This window comes from Mus caroli, chromosome 19, assembly GCF_900094665.2.
Source record: "Mus caroli chromosome 19, CAROLI_EIJ_v1.1, whole genome shotgun sequence".
Taxonomy (NCBI): Eukaryota; Metazoa; Chordata; class Mammalia; order Rodentia; family Muridae; genus Mus; species Mus caroli.
Genome location: NC_034588.1, coordinates 4,281,912 through 4,296,556, shown reverse-complemented (window position 1 = coordinate 4,296,556; position 14,645 = coordinate 4,281,912). Strand labels below are relative to the sequence as shown.

General features: G+C 46.4%; 1 protein-coding gene across 1 annotated transcript in view; it reads left to right on the top strand.

Moving 5' to 3' along the window:
• Nucleotides 1-7,983, top strand: part of Lgals12 (galectin 12) — a 10,617-nt gene extending 2,634 nt beyond the window's left edge. Inside the window, exons 3-10 of the mRNA XM_021152254.2 lie at nucleotides 303-391; nucleotides 513-726; nucleotides 1,556-1,675; nucleotides 2,591-2,629; nucleotides 3,367-3,393; nucleotides 3,893-3,981; nucleotides 5,767-5,917; nucleotides 6,499-7,983. Coding sequence (XP_021007913.1) covers nucleotides 303-391; nucleotides 513-726; nucleotides 1,556-1,675; nucleotides 2,591-2,629; nucleotides 3,367-3,393; nucleotides 3,893-3,981; nucleotides 5,767-5,917; nucleotides 6,499-6,645 — 876 coding nt within the window. The 3' untranslated portion in view covers nucleotides 6,646-7,983. The remainder of the gene's footprint in view (nucleotides 1-302; nucleotides 392-512; nucleotides 727-1,555; nucleotides 1,676-2,590; nucleotides 2,630-3,366; nucleotides 3,394-3,892; nucleotides 3,982-5,766; nucleotides 5,918-6,498) is intronic.
• The last annotated feature ends 6,662 nt before the right edge of the window (nucleotides 7,984-14,645 follow it).

Here is a 14,645-nt window from a genome sequence, read left to right as displayed (position 1 = left end):
CCTTTAGAAAGGCACTGCCTGCCATCTGTGATCCAGCCTTTAGAAAGGCACTGCCTGCCATCTGTGATCCAGCCTTTAGAAAGGCACTGCCTGCCCACCTTTAGGATGGGTATTCTGCTTCCCTCTAGAAATCCTTCACGGGTGTACCCCAAAGTGTGTTCCCCCATCAATCTAACAGTCAAGATCAACTCAGGGCGAGGCTGTTTTCCTGGTCTTTCCTCTCTACCCACGTCCGCCCCTGTCCATATGGCATCCCTGGCCCCGCGTCCAGTTGGCATACCCGATCTCTCTTCCTCGTTCAGGTGATTCCTTATGGCACAACAATTTTTGGTGGCCTGTATGCAGGCAAGATGGTCACGCTGCAGGGTGTGGTCCCTCTGCATGCACGGAGGTAAGGGGGACTGGCTAGGACGCTCAGTGGGGCCCAAATTTAGGGACATCAATCTGGAGTTCCTCTCTACCTTTAGGATTGATTTCTGTAGGCACTCAAAACCTCACAACTCCCCTACCAGGTTTCAGGTGGACTTCCAGTGTGGGTGCTGCCTGCATCCTCAGCCAGATGTTGCCTTCCGCTTCAGCCCTCGATTCTACACTGTCAAGCCCCATGTCATCTGCAACACCCACCAAGGTGGACTCTGGCAAAAAGAGATCCGGTGGCCAGGGGTCGCCCTGCAGAGAGGGGCTAGCTTCCTCATTCTCTTTCTCTTTGAGAACGAAGAGGTGAAGGTGAGTGGGAGGTTGTGTGTGCATCAGGCAGTCTGGAGCTGACACTTGACACTGCTCTTGTCCAGTTCTCCATGGCACTGTGATGAATGGCCCCATGGAGACAGGATAAGACTGCTCTGGGCCTGTAGAGCAATAGGAAAGTGCAAAAGTCCCTTGATCTAGTAGGGAGAGGGATCCAGGGCGTGGTCAGAGCAAACACTTAGAAGACCCATGCTTGGTGGCAGGCAGTGTGCTAAGCCCGTTTTGTGAATGTGCCCATTAAATCTTCCCCACAAGGTCTGAGGTGGAATCCACTGTCGTCACCATCTCCTTTCCGCCAGGGCAGCAGGAGACAGGGAGAGAGAACTTAATGTCCAGGCTTTGACCTCCTATATGATCCTAACAGAAAGATAATGAGACCTTCAGATGGTTCCACAGGACAAGGAAGCCCTGATGGACGAAAATTATCCCCAACTTCCCTAGCCTTGGTTTCCTTGCTATATAGATAGGAAGAGGATGATGGTGGTGGTGATGCTGGTGATGCTGCTGCTGCTGGTGATGATGGTGTCAGTGGTAGCGGCGATGACAATGGCAACAACTCAGACTGGCTAGGAAGGAAAGAGCTTTGTCATAGGTAAAGTGGACATGGACAGTGCCCTGGTCCCAGGATCAGCTCTGCCACCTATCAGCTCAACATTGCACAGATTAAGTTTATCTGTACAATGCACCTGCCTGGCAATGTTTGGGAAAAAGAAATGTAAGATCTTGGAGGGCATGCTTGCGGTGCCTAGGGTGGACTGTGCACACAGTGTGCAGCGTGCTGCTTTTCCACTGTGGTTTGCTTCCCCAGGTGAGTGTAAATGGCCAGCACTTTCTTCACTACCGCTACCGGCTCCCACTGTCACGGGTGGATACCCTTGACATATCTGGTGACATCTTGGTAAAGGCTGTTGGATTCCTGAACATCAATGTAAGTTCCCTTGGAACCAAGGCTGGCCTCCGACGTCCCCTGATCTGAACAGGTCTGGGGCTCACTCACTCACCCCAGATTGAGAGAGAGGGGAAGGTTCTATATGCCTGGGATAACCAAGAGAAAGAAGTGCAAAACTGTGTCAGAAGTGAGTGGGGTGAGGAAGAAGAGAAGGTGACCACAGGTGACCACAGTAAGGAAGCCCAGGAGCCATGGGCAGGAATCTTTCTGCTTGGCACTGAGGGGCAAGGGTCATGGCACATCAATGCCAATGCAAGCTGCAGTTTGATAGATGAATCGTATCTACCTAACTAACTTATTCAGAATACAGCTAAATATGTGGCTCAGCAGTAGCACACTGCCCTGGCAAACACAATTAGGTCAATCCCCAGTACTGCAAATACCGTCCTAGATTGACTCAGTAAACCTGAGGTGGGCCAAGAGTAGGGATGTTTCACACACCAGCATTAAAAGGCTGTATGGGAAGCAATCAGGGGCTTACAGCGGTTCCAAAGGCTGGCATCTCTTTGTTTGTTTATTTGTTTGTTTGTTCATTTGTTTGTTTTTTCAAAACAGGGTTTCTCTGTGTAGCCCTGGCTGTCCTGAACTCACTTTGTAGACCAGGCTGGCCTCGAACTCAGAAATCTGCCTGCCTCTGCCTCCCAAGTGTTGGGATTAAAGGTGTGCACCACCAGTGCCTGGCTTTATTTTACTTTTTTATGTTATATGTATGAGTGGTTTTGCATGCATGCATATATGTGCACCATGTACATGTCTGGTGCCCATGGAAGCCAGAAGAAAGCATCCAATTCTTTGACACTGTGAGTGCTGAGAACCAAACCTGGGTCCTTTAGAGGAGCAGCCACTGAAACATCTCTCCAGCTCTTTTTTTTTTTTCCTTTTCTTTCTCAACAGCCATTTGTGGAGGGTAGCAGAGAGTATCCAGTTGGATATGTGAGTTTCTTTCATTGATTTTTATTACATTTATTTATTTATTGTGTAAATTATAATGTGTCTGTGTGTGCACAGTGGGGGAACATGCACATGTGGAGGTCAGAGGACAATCGGCAGGGGTTCAGGAAGGGAACTCAGTCATCAAGCTTGATGGCTCCTTAGCCCAAATATCTGAACCTCTTGGGGGAGCAAGGCTGGACAACCACACTTAGAAGCCAGCTGGCCCTCTCTCCTCCCCGCATATGATTGCACAAGGCTCAGCTGACCCCTTCCCTCACTGCTGCAGTTGCCAGGAATATGCTGTGGCTCCCTTAAGCCGCATGGGGAGCCTGGTTTTGCCTTTCCCCTCCTATCTCCAAGGCATACTTGGGAAACTGGGTGGAGGTAACTGACTCCCTGGAAGAGCCCATGATTCCCATCGGGAGATAATTTCTACTGAGTTTTAGGTCCTCAGATCAACCCTGCAGGATGACTATGGTTGATGCCATAGGACAAAAAGGGAAAATGAGACCCACAACCTTGCTGAAGGAGTAGGAAGACAGCTCCTCCCCACTACTCAGAGATGAGGAGTCTCATCCCCCCCTCTCAGGACTCAAGGGATCCCACCTGGGAACCCAATCACTCACTGCTGGGAGAGGCACAAACTCCTTGTGTCCCCCAAATGCAGGCAAAGTAGGGAGACCTTCCCTTTGCCCAAGCAAATACTAACAGTGTCCCTGCCTCTTTCTCTCCTTCAGCCCTTCCTGCTGTATAGCCCCAGGCTGGTAAGTGACCCTCACTCCAGGCCTCTTCTGAAGGTGAAGGGAAATTCCATTTTCCTTCTTTGTGGAAAACTGCAGCAGTGGGAGGACGAAACAGCTCCTGGCTGAACTCCAGTTTCATCTCACCCTCTTCATTTGCTCTGCAAATGGGCATTTAATACACTCCATGACTGGCCCAGTACCAGGCATCAGGCTAGGGAAACCATCCAGCCCCAGACCTCCAGTTGCTCACAGGTGCCAGAATGATAAACCACTATATACCCGCTACATACAATTCAGAGCACACTGGCAGAACAAGGCCTAAGAGACTGTGCACAGCCTAGAGGGGCCTGAAGAAGCCTACAGCGGGTGCTTAATACAGGGGCATGGCTGAGTCTCCAGCATGCAAGCCTACAGAGACACTCACCTACCCTGGTGTTCCTGGGTCCCTGGGGGCATCCTGCTGGTGAGGGACCCTGACATCCCAGTGGTCACCATTTCAGTCCTCTCCAATTTCTGTCAGGAGGTGCCCTGCTCACGTGCTCTTCCTCGGGGTCTCTGGCCTGGGCAAGTCATTGTAGTTCGAGGACTGGTCTTGAAAGAGCCGAAAGAGTAAGTATTTAATTAGGAGAGAGAGAGAGAGAGAGAGAGAGAGAGAGAGAGAGAGAGAGAGAGAGAGCGCTAACACCACCATTTACCTCCCTCTTGCAGCAGAGCAAAGAGAAGTAAGTTAGCCCAGGTTACAGAGTTATGAATAGGGCTGGGTGAGGCACAGCAGCCCCTTTTGTGGGTGCTGCTTCCCTGTCAGGTAAACTAGCTTCACATCACAAGTCCTAGACAAGAGCCTTTGTAGCTGAGACCCAAAGAGGTGATATGGCCTCCTCCTCTATCACAATGCTACAATCAGTAAACAGCCAAGCTGCCTAGAAAAGAAGTGCTTGGGCACCAGACTCTGGCTTCTCCTCCAGTGGTCACTCAAGCCAAGGCCTGCAGCTTAGATCTGTTTCGACTAGACGCTCCAGTGTTCCCTAATGTCACCCTGACCCTATCCAATAGAGCCCTACACTTGACGAGGAGTTCTCTCTAAATGCCCATCAAAACTCTGGGGCTAAAGAGTTGGTCCAGCATTTAAAATCACCCCTAATACAAATATGAAGGCTGGAGTTGAGCTCCCAGCACCCATGTAACAAGCCAGGTATTCAAGTACACTCATAAGCCCCAGCACCCCTGGAGACAAAGATGGGAGGAGCTGGGACTTGGTGGCCTCTGGCCTCACTCACTGAGGAGCTCAAGATCCAAGCTCAGTGAATTTCAAAATAATAGCAGAAAGAAATAGTGGAGGACACCAGACACTCTCCTCTAGTTTCTGGTGCACACACACACTCTCTCACACTCACAAATGCACACACACACACATACACTCACACACACACACACACACACACACACTCGTGCACACTCACATTCACATACATACACACAAACACACTCATACTCACACATTCACACACAAATACACTGGCACACACATGCTCACACTCTCACACACTCATGCACACACACATTCACATACATACAAACAAACATACACTCATACTCACACACCCATACATTCACATACACTCACACAAACAAAAATACACACACACACATGCACACACTCTCACAAACGCACACTCACACACACTTGCACTGACACATGCACACTCGTGCACATACATTCATATACACACTCATACAACTACACACTTGCACACACATACACACACTCAGACAGGTAATTAAAAAGACATAGCTGTTGTGTTCTGTAATAGTACTGTCTAAGCAGAGTGTCCCTTTCATGTCCATTCGCTGTTTTACATGCACACTTGACCTGTTCTTTAATTTCATTCCAGCAGCCCATGAGATGAGAACAGCACTCATCCCCCCTAAGTTACAGTTGAGGAAGCACACAGAGATTCAGTGACTTGCCCAAGACCACAGGACTAGAAAGCAACAGAGCATAAGCCCCTGAAGCCTGACCCTTACCACTCGCTCTTTGCAAAAGCCATAGTCTGACACATAACAATAAATGTTAACTGAGGCTATGGTCACAGCCATACCCACTTTCAGGGGAATAAACTGAGGCTTGGGGTAGGGAATTATTTTACCTGCATAGTCTTCCAGTTAGGGATTCAAGTATGATACTCACGTGCTGTCTATATGCTGTCTATATACTGTCTATATACTCTATACTGTTCTATGTCCAAGTGTTCTGCCCAGAGCCTGCCAAACAAACCTAACTCTTAGAAGTTATTCAGTCTTCAGTGGCTCTCCTGACTCAACCCTTCCCCTTCAGAGATACAATGGCCTGAAGGTGACAGGGGCTTGATCCACCTCTCTGCCTGTTTCTTATAGTTTCACCCTGAGCCTGAAGGATGGGGCCACCCATGTTCCTGTGACACTCAGGGCTTCCTTCACAGACAGAACACTGGCCTGGGTCTCCTCCTGGGGACGAAAGAAGCTGATCTCCGCCCCCTTCCTCTTTCACCCCCAGCGATTCTTCGAGGTAGGTCTGAGCCAAGAAGTCACAGCTCTCCTTGAGCCCATTTCCTTAATGATCTGGGAGACTATGGGCTGGATTCTGGGAAGAGTGAGCAGGCCAATACTCTGGGGGCTAGGAAGCCAGCTCTGTAGAAAGAATGTTCAGTCCTTCAGTCCTTATGCTAATGCCAGAGAGCCTGTGCCCAGAAACACAGGCATAATGAATTCAGGTGAGGCATTGTCACTAAATGCTTCCCTAAGCTTCCAAAGGGCAAGAGTGATATACACCATCCCTATGTACACCTATAATCTGGCCCTTGGAAAGTAGAGGCAGAAGGATCAGGAGTTGTTCAAGCCCAGTCTCAGCTATATAGGAAGCTTGAGGCCATCCTGAGCTACATGAGACCCAGTCTCAAGCTCTCTTTATGACTCCAGTATGGTTGAGAACATTTCCCAGTGGAAAGCTTCGTTGCAGATGGTGAGCTTTAACTTCTAGACCCACCTGTTTCTGATAGTTGTGTCCCTCAATGAAGCAAGAACCCTGTGGTAGTACAGCAGGAAAGGTCTGTCTGGAAGCCCACCACCCATTCAAGTTATTCTTACCAGGTACTGCTTCTGTGCCAAGAGGGAGGGCTGAAGTTGGCACTCAATGGGCAGGGGCTGGGGGCCACCAGTCTGGACCAGAAAGCCCTGGAGCAGCTGCGGGAGCTCAGGATCAGTGGAAATGTCCATCTCTACTGTGTCCACTGCTAAGAAGGGCTCCAAGGGCACCCCCACCAGAGAAGAGGAGGGGCGGCTACAACCAAGGATCCGCAGTTATAGCCCCATTCTCCTGTTCTCAAGGGAGAAGCTGACCTGGCATCACTTTGTCAGACCGAGCTCACATCTCAAAGGACACACACATATGCACGCATGTGCGCGCGCACACACACATTGCATTTTAATCTATCAATTCTGAAAATAAGGGCCCAGGTCAATGTGTCTCTGCATCTATCTTCCACATTCAAATTCTGTCTTGGTCTTCATTCCAATCCAGGCCTAGCCACTGAGAAGGCAAATAGAGTGTGAACAAGATGAACCCCAAATCTGTGATCCTCACACTCCATCTACACTCACCTTTTCATCTACACTCGTTTTATCTACAGTCACTCACTAGTTTGTGAAGCCTTTGCCCAAAGTGAACAAAATATCACAGCTGCTTTCATGGTTTTGGCCAAAGGGAACCAGCCACATCCTAGGAAAACACGCTGATTATGGGACCTTTTGGTCACCCAACCATGTAAACAACAATAATCTCTCATAAGATTATAATATAGTCTGGGTGGGCCAGGGATTATTCAATCTATGTTTCTACAGCATACCCTGCAATATCTATGCGATGGCCAAATGGTCAAACAATGCATTTCCCAGAATTTGTCCTTGTCATGAAATGATACATGACTGTATCTAGCAGAGCAGGTAGACCAGGAAAAAGGGCGCTGTAGTGTTTGATTTGAACTATTCCTGGAAATGAAGTCTGGGCTCACTTTAGAGTGGACTTAAGACCCTGTCTCCTGGGAATGTTTCTGTAATCCCACCTCCCTGCCCAGAGCTGTGCCCGGGTACACACTGTAGAAGATACTGATGAAGGATTTGCTGTGTTCTAACGTTATACTCTAAGCAACGAGCCGTTTTCTTCCCTTGTCCATTTACCAAGAGTGATCATGTACCTTTCATAAAGGAAAAAAAAAAACCCAAATAAATTTCCAAAGGGAAAGTTTTTACTGCAAATATATGTCTTTATTGTAATCCAGGGAAACTAGAGGTCAGAAAAAGAGATGGCTGAGAGGCATCCCCTAGACACCAAAGCCCAGAATTCTAGGAAGAATCTATGTCAAAGAGGAGATGGCAGGTTGGTGGTTGAGGTTACTTATTTAACCTTCTAATGAAATAAACTATATTGAGAGTCTCTAATATACTATCTTAAAATTTGGGGAATAAAATTTATTTGGTGTTGATTAATCTTAATAAAAATACAGTGTACATCTTATCCACTGATATTATGTATCTTATATTATGTTCATAAATTAAATTGCCTTGTCATTCTACTTACTCATATGTGAGTGGTTTTTCCATTATTGTGATAAATACTGTGACGAAGGCAGCTTAGACAAGGCAAGGTTTATCTAGGTTTATAGTTCCAGAGGTGAGTCTCACAGCAAGGAAATAGAAGGCAAAGGAGAGCTCACACCTTGAACTGTGCAAAGGGAAAGCTGGAAGAGCAAACTCAAATGGCAGGAGCCTTTATACTCTCAAAGCTGTCCCCCAGTGACACACTTCCTCCAACAAGGTCACAACTCCTAAGCCTTCCCAAACACACACCACCCTCAGGGGACCAAGCACTCAAACATCTGAACTATGGGTGATATTCTCATTCAAGCCACCAAACCATGCACAGGTTAGACTTTTCATGGCTTTGACAAGTTACCATAATTTTTGTTTGTTTGTCTTTAAAGACAGAGTTGTTCTATGTAGCCTGTCTGTTTCTGTAGTAGTCTGTTTCCTGGCTGTTCTGGGACTCACTCTGTAGAGAGGCTGGCCTCAAACTCACAGAGATCTGCCTGCCCCTGCTTCCAAAGTGCTGGGATTAAAGCTGTGCATCACCAGCATCGCTATGACAAGTTAAACAATTTAAGGAGAGAAGAATGTATGTTGCTCACGGTTTTAGAGCTTTACAAACATCATGGTAGAGAGCACATGGGACAGCTGTTCACACCATGATAGCCAGGAAACCCTTGAGTAAGAGTGGGGTGTACCCACACAAGCTCACTCTCTTCCTTTTTTTTTTTTTTTCCTCTGTAGCTTTCAGCCAATCAGACAGTAATGCCTACATTCAGGTCAGGTCTTTCCCACTTAGGAAATCATCAGATACATGGACAGCATGCCTTACTGATCTTCCAGATGTATCCTAACAGGCTATGGAGGAGGCTGAAAGTGAAATGCTCAAAAGTTGGCACAAAAGAACAGCAGAGGGCAGATGCTACTTTGCCTTCCAGAGAAATGTTCCATGATAGCATCTACAGCAAACGCACACAGACAGCTCCTTCTATAAATGCCTTTGGGCATACCTAACTCCAGAGTTTATCTTTAGAAGGCATTCACAGAAAGCTGCACTTGCTATGGAAAGGTTTGGTTTTGCTGCTGGACTGGTCTTTGCAGGGTCGAGAGGCTCCTGCTCCTGCAGAAGGTTCTAGCTCAGTCTCGGCACACTAGTCAGCTCACAAGCACCTATAACTCTAGCTCCAGAGGATCCAATGTCTCTGGCCTCCATGAACAAATGCACAAATGTGGACATAGCCATGACAGATGCATGCATATGTACATAATAGAAAAATAAAGCTTTAGGAAATAAAAATGCAGTGCGACTTTAGCAATCTAAACTCTGAGATTCCTCTTCTATCAGCGTCTAAGTCCTGGTTCCAAGGACAAGCAGGCTCTGCGAGGAGCAGCTCAGTTCCCCAACAGCTGTACTAGGGCTGGAAATAAAATATGGATTCACCTTAGGAGGGGCTTTAGACTATCTCTTTTTAAAAATCTTTTCATTATGATTTTCACATCATGCATCGCAATCCCACTCATCTCATTACTTCCTATCCACCTGCCACCTTTGTAACCCCCCAAAAGAAAACAAAAATATAAAAAAGTAAAAAATCTTGCCATGAAAGATGCAGTGTATCATAATGTGCCCCACAGTAGACCCTTTTGGCCACACATCTTTATTTGCAAATGTTTATTGGAATGAGTCATTGGTCTGACTCAAGGCTTCTAGCTTCGGCTACACTATCAATACTGGATCTTCATGGGGACTCTTCTCAGATATCCTGTGGTTGCCCTGTGTCATGGAGATCTTCCAGCTTTGGATCTGCAGAACAAGCCTTTTCATACACTCCAGCAGTTCATGGGGGTAGGGGGTAGATGTTGGGGTAAGCCAACTCAGAGCCTTAGATCTGGTCTGAGTAGAAGCTGAGTTAGGCAGCCACCCTCTCTCCTGCACCCACACCACCAGGCGAACTTACCTGCACTGTCCCAGCTAGCTCATCCAATCCAATGCTGCAGCTGACAAGGGGCAAGGACAGCTCTCCTACTCTCATGCCCTGGGGGCCAGCTCACCCTTGCCCTTGCCATCAGGGCCAGCCCACTATGCTGCCCAGGTTAATGCAGGGCCCACTCTCCTTAGCACTGCAGCCAAGGGCAAGGAGTGGGGCCAGCTCTCCTACTCTCCTGACCTCAGGTGACGCACATGAGGGAGGGGAAGGCATCTCTGCCATTCCCACACCACCTCAAGTCAAACAAATTCTCTCTTGATGATGCTTCTGTAATCCCAAAGACATGTGTCACGTACTTTGGTTGAGTCAGTTTGACATAGCGAAAGCTGGGAAACTGACCGATGAAGCAATGGGTTTCAAAGGGAACTCTCTTCCTGAAGTCTGACATTCTTCTCCCCTAATTTTTATAAATCATAATATCAATCCTCCACTCACCGTTAGTCTAATGTATAGACTCACGTGCACTCTATTAAACATTACCTTTTAGTAGATGCCTTTTAAGATTGTATTCTAACATAGCTAAAGCCTTTTCCCAGTGTTCTTAGATTCCAGATAGCAACAAGGAGTTTAACCTATTCAATAACCAATTAAGTACTAGTCATTATTTCACCTATCTACAGAAAGAGACTGGAATTCTCACTGAGATAGAAATTCTTATTACAGACTATATTCCGTGCCAACAGCAAATTAAGTTACTATACTGAAAAATGGGAATTCTCCAGACATAGATAAGTATTAACAAGGCCTAAGTCCTTGACACTACTTTATTCCTGAGGCCAGGCAAGGGTTAAAACTCCTCTAGCCCAATTAACTCTAAAGTGTGGAAACCCCAGCAGGTGCTAATCTCTAAGATAAACATAGTCCTTTTGTAGTCACTCCTCTTACATCTGGAGGGATGCTGATCCCTAGAGTAAACTTTGCAGTCACTCCCTTTGCACCTGGGAAACTTCAATGTACCATATCTGTTATGTTTTACAATTTATGATATTCGCTGTAATATAATTAGTCTAAGCTCAACCAGACATTACATTCAGACTCAACACCTCTCTTGTGTGTTTGTCTGTCTGTCACGTCCTAATCTTTGCCCATCTACTCTAGAGAACCGTTTTATGCAGGCACAGGACCCAGAGGGTCTGCGGCAGACATGCCCAGCATGAAATGAAATGAAAGACACTGATAAAGGATTCACTAAAGTTCAACTCAAGGCAACGTGCAGTCTAGGGCAGAGAGACACAATTTCACATCCTAGCTGTGTGACGTTTTAGAGCATAGAAAAGTCTGATACTGTTTTGTTGGCCTAGTACTAATTGCTGAATGGTGAGTTTCTTTCTTAATTGCAAAGGATGAACTGAAGAGATGGCACAACAGTTAAAATCATGCAATACTCGTTCAGAGGACCTAGATTCGTTTCCCAGCACCCACAACCATCTGTAACTCCAATTCCAGGGAATCTGATGACCTCTAACCTCAGCAGGCACCTGCACACATGAGATGCATATAAACTCTGTCACAGGCACACACAAACATACACATAAATAATAAGTTAGTCCTTTTCTTTAATTGCAAAGGAGCTTCAATTAGATGAGATTAAAAAAAAAAAAAAAAAAGGAGTGCCAAAATCAAAATACACGTGTGGTGTGCAACGGTGAGCAAGCAGTGTTTACCACTGTTGCTTTCGATGGTGGAAATTGCTCATACGCCAACAAAAGAGGAAAGAATAGAGAGAGGGATTTTGATTTATGTAATTGAGCAGCTAAAACAAATAATTTTATAATTCTGTACGCACAGAACAATTTTCACCTCCCTGTTTACTTTGTTCTTTGGTCAGCCCCAGCTGGCCTCTTTCCTTGGGACATCTCAGGCACTATGTACCCCTGCTGCCTGATGCACAAATGTGCAGCAATTTAGATGGTCCCCTGAGAATTCCCCAGGTGCCTGCAGAGGAAGATTACACACACACACACACAGGGGTGAGGGTGGGGCATGAGAGGGGCAGACAGCTGCCATTGTGCTAACAGGTAGACACCAGAAAGCAAATCTTTACCTCTGGTCACAGACATTTTTCTAATTAGCACACTGAATGCTAGAGATGGATTTTCCTAGGAAAAATTAAGGTCTTGATAATCTGCATAATTGGAGCCTAGAAATGACCTCTCCCAGTGAAATGAAGACTACCCATGGGGATTGACTAAAATATTAGAGAATCTTTCCACCCCTGGTAGAGCAGATAGGAAAGAGGAGGGGGTGGGGGATGGACTGTGTCCTTGCTGATTCACTTGAATGAGACTCCTTTTTGAGGCTCAAGGGGCACACTGAGATGGACTGTTGGGAATGCAAAGTTTATTTGAGGAATTATTCATGCCATGGACAGCCTATTAGATTTTCAGACAGTATCCTGAGAAGGCTGCCTGCCAGGGCCTGTAAAACTGGGGGAAAGGGCACAATCCAATCTGGATTGGATTTCAAGTTGCATGGTGCTACCATGTGAGCACTAGAATCCTGCCTTGAGCAAACCTTTTGCAAAGCATCCAAAAGCATTGCAAAATGAATGGGAATTGTGTCTTCATTCTGCATCCAGAACATAGTGCCACACTCAGTCCTGTGCCCCATTGGTGATCACTTATTTATGGGTTCTCTGCATATGTCAGAAGTCACTCTGAAATGGACTTCCACTGCTACCTGCAGGGCAGCTAAGCTGGACTCACTCAAAAGTGTCAACAATTGTCATTATGACCATGCAGAAGCTCAAGAGCTCTGATTGTGATCGCTCAGATTGCAGAGGTCGAGTTCAGTTCTGCAGTCCCAGGGGCTGGCTGTCTTCCCACTTCCCATTACAGGCCCTGAGTGAGCAGGTCTGAGAGGCAGGAAGTAGTCTGGCCATGTGAGAGGCGGGTTTGCTTCTGTCTCCTCTCTCATGGTTCCTTCTGGTGACATAAGCATTTGAGGCATGAAAGAAAGAGAGGCTGGGCCAGGGATGTAGCTCAGTGGTAGAGCACTGGCCTTGCATGTACTTACCCTGGGTTTGTTCCTGCAACCATAAAAACAAATAAATAAAAATAACTTGGATTGAAACATTTTATTTTATAAATAGCAGTGTTATGTTGATATGGTGGTGAGTCTTGATTGGGGAATTTGATGGATGGAATATAGCATCACCATGGAAACAAGTCTCTGGGCTTGTGTGTGAGGGATTATCGAGATTAGATTAATTGAAGTGAAAAAAACCAACCCTAAATGTAGCAGACACCATTCCATGGACAAGGTCCCAGACTGAATAAGAATAAGAAAATGAGCTAAAGCAGGGAGATCTCTCACTCTAGTTTCTCACTGTGGACAGAATAGGACAAGTCTCCTCCTGCTCCTGTTGCCAAATCGTCAGCAGCCGTATACTGTATTCCTGGTTGCGTTTGTCAAGTATTTTGTCCCAGCATCAAGACAAATACTTAACAAAGTAAGAAAACCAATTCTCAAAAAGTGTCCTCTGACCTTCACAGGAACCCCAAGATGTTACACACACACACATAAACACACACATAAATAGATGTAAAAATAAACAATTAAATGGATATAGAAAGTAGTCTTGTGCATCTGATTGAAAACAAGCTTAATTGGGTCAGGGATGTCGCACAGTTGGTAGAGTGATCTATAGCATGCTTGAAGCCCTGAGGCCATCCCTTAGTTCCCCCAAACAAAGCATAATAGCATCCACCTATAACCCCAATGCTTGAGAGGTAGATGTAGGAGGCTCAGAAAGGGTTAAGGTCATCCTCAACCACATAATGAGTTGGATGCCCACTAGGACTACATAAAAATCCTCCCAAAACAAAAACAAAAAAACCTTTGGCCCACATAGGAGCTATCCCCAAAAGAAACTCCAATTCAATCCCCTTTAAAATGCTGTGTACAGGGAATAGAGAGATGGCTCGGGGGTCAGGGGCACTTACTGCTCTTGCAGTTTTGTTCCCCAGAACCCATGTGTGTTGGGGGAGGTGTCACTACCATCTGTCACTACCATACAATTCTAGAGCTTCTGACAATCTGTGGGTATGTTGCCCTGACACACAAGCGCCAGTCAGTGGACAGCTTTTGGGAGTCAGTTTTCGCCTCTCATTGCATAGGTTCCTGCTGTGCATCAAAATTTTTCCTGGGGAGATGCTATACACACGTCTACTCATCCCAGATAGGGAGACCACAACAGACCCAAGTACAGATACCACTGAAGTCCAACTTGGTGAACCAATTATAGGAATATGGGTGAAAGGTTACTTAGAGGAGCAGAAATGACCCAGTGACAGCTGCATCACCAAGGCCCACCCCAGCATAGGTGATAGCTCACAAAAGCTGGAAAGCTGGAGCTCACTCCACAGCCTGAAAGCAGTTCACCAGGTTGAAAAATATCCTCTCCAAGTGATTCAGTTTGTCTAAACCCCTTCCAGGCAGCTCAGCTGGTTTCTGCTTCTTCCAGGCAGCTGGTCTGATCTCAGTCTCTTTAGCTTTGCTTGTCAGAACCCTCTTTGCACCTTGGCTTGTTTGAGAGTGACTCTCGGCAGTTTTATTGCCTACTCTGGGAGAGAGGGACCTAATGAGCCTGATCAGTTTCAGGGACTTCCTGAAGCTATTTTAAATAGTTGACCTCCCTGCTTAAAAAGCTTCCCTGCGGGATGGAGT